Source organism: Cariama cristata, unplaced genomic scaffold (assembly GCF_000690535.1).
Source record: "Cariama cristata isolate BGI_N322 unplaced genomic scaffold, ASM69053v1 scaffold38425, whole genome shotgun sequence".
Lineage (NCBI taxonomy): Eukaryota > Metazoa > Chordata > Aves > Cariamiformes > Cariamidae > Cariama > Cariama cristata.
The window spans coordinates 4,673-4,888 of NW_009617604.1; the positions used below are offsets into that span (position 1 = coordinate 4,673).

At 67.6% G+C, this 216-nt stretch overlaps 1 protein-coding gene across 1 annotated transcript in view; it reads left to right on the plus strand.

The window, feature by feature from the left end:
* UNC45A (unc-45 homolog A (C. elegans)) overlaps positions 1-216 on the plus strand; it is a gene marked incomplete at its 5' end in the record, with an annotated part of 4,978 nt that overhangs the window by 4,179 nt on the left and 583 nt on the right. Inside the window, one exon of the mRNA XM_009700585.1 lies at positions 19-132. Coding sequence (XP_009698887.1) covers positions 19-132 — 114 coding nt within the window. The remainder of the gene's footprint in view (positions 1-18; positions 133-216) is intronic.

Here is a 216-nt window from a genome sequence, read left to right on the forward strand (position 1 = left end):
GCTGTGTCTCACCTGCAGGCTCTTATCCCGCTGTCCCTGGAGGGCACCGAGGTGGGGCAGACCAAGGCAGCTCAGGCCCTGGCAAAGATCACCATCACCTCCAACCCGGAGATGGCGTTCCCTGGAGAGCGGGTGAGCGTCAGCCCTGTGGGCTGGGGGGGGGGGATCTGACAAGCAGGGGCCCTGCACGGGCAGTCAGGGCTGGGCAGGCACTCG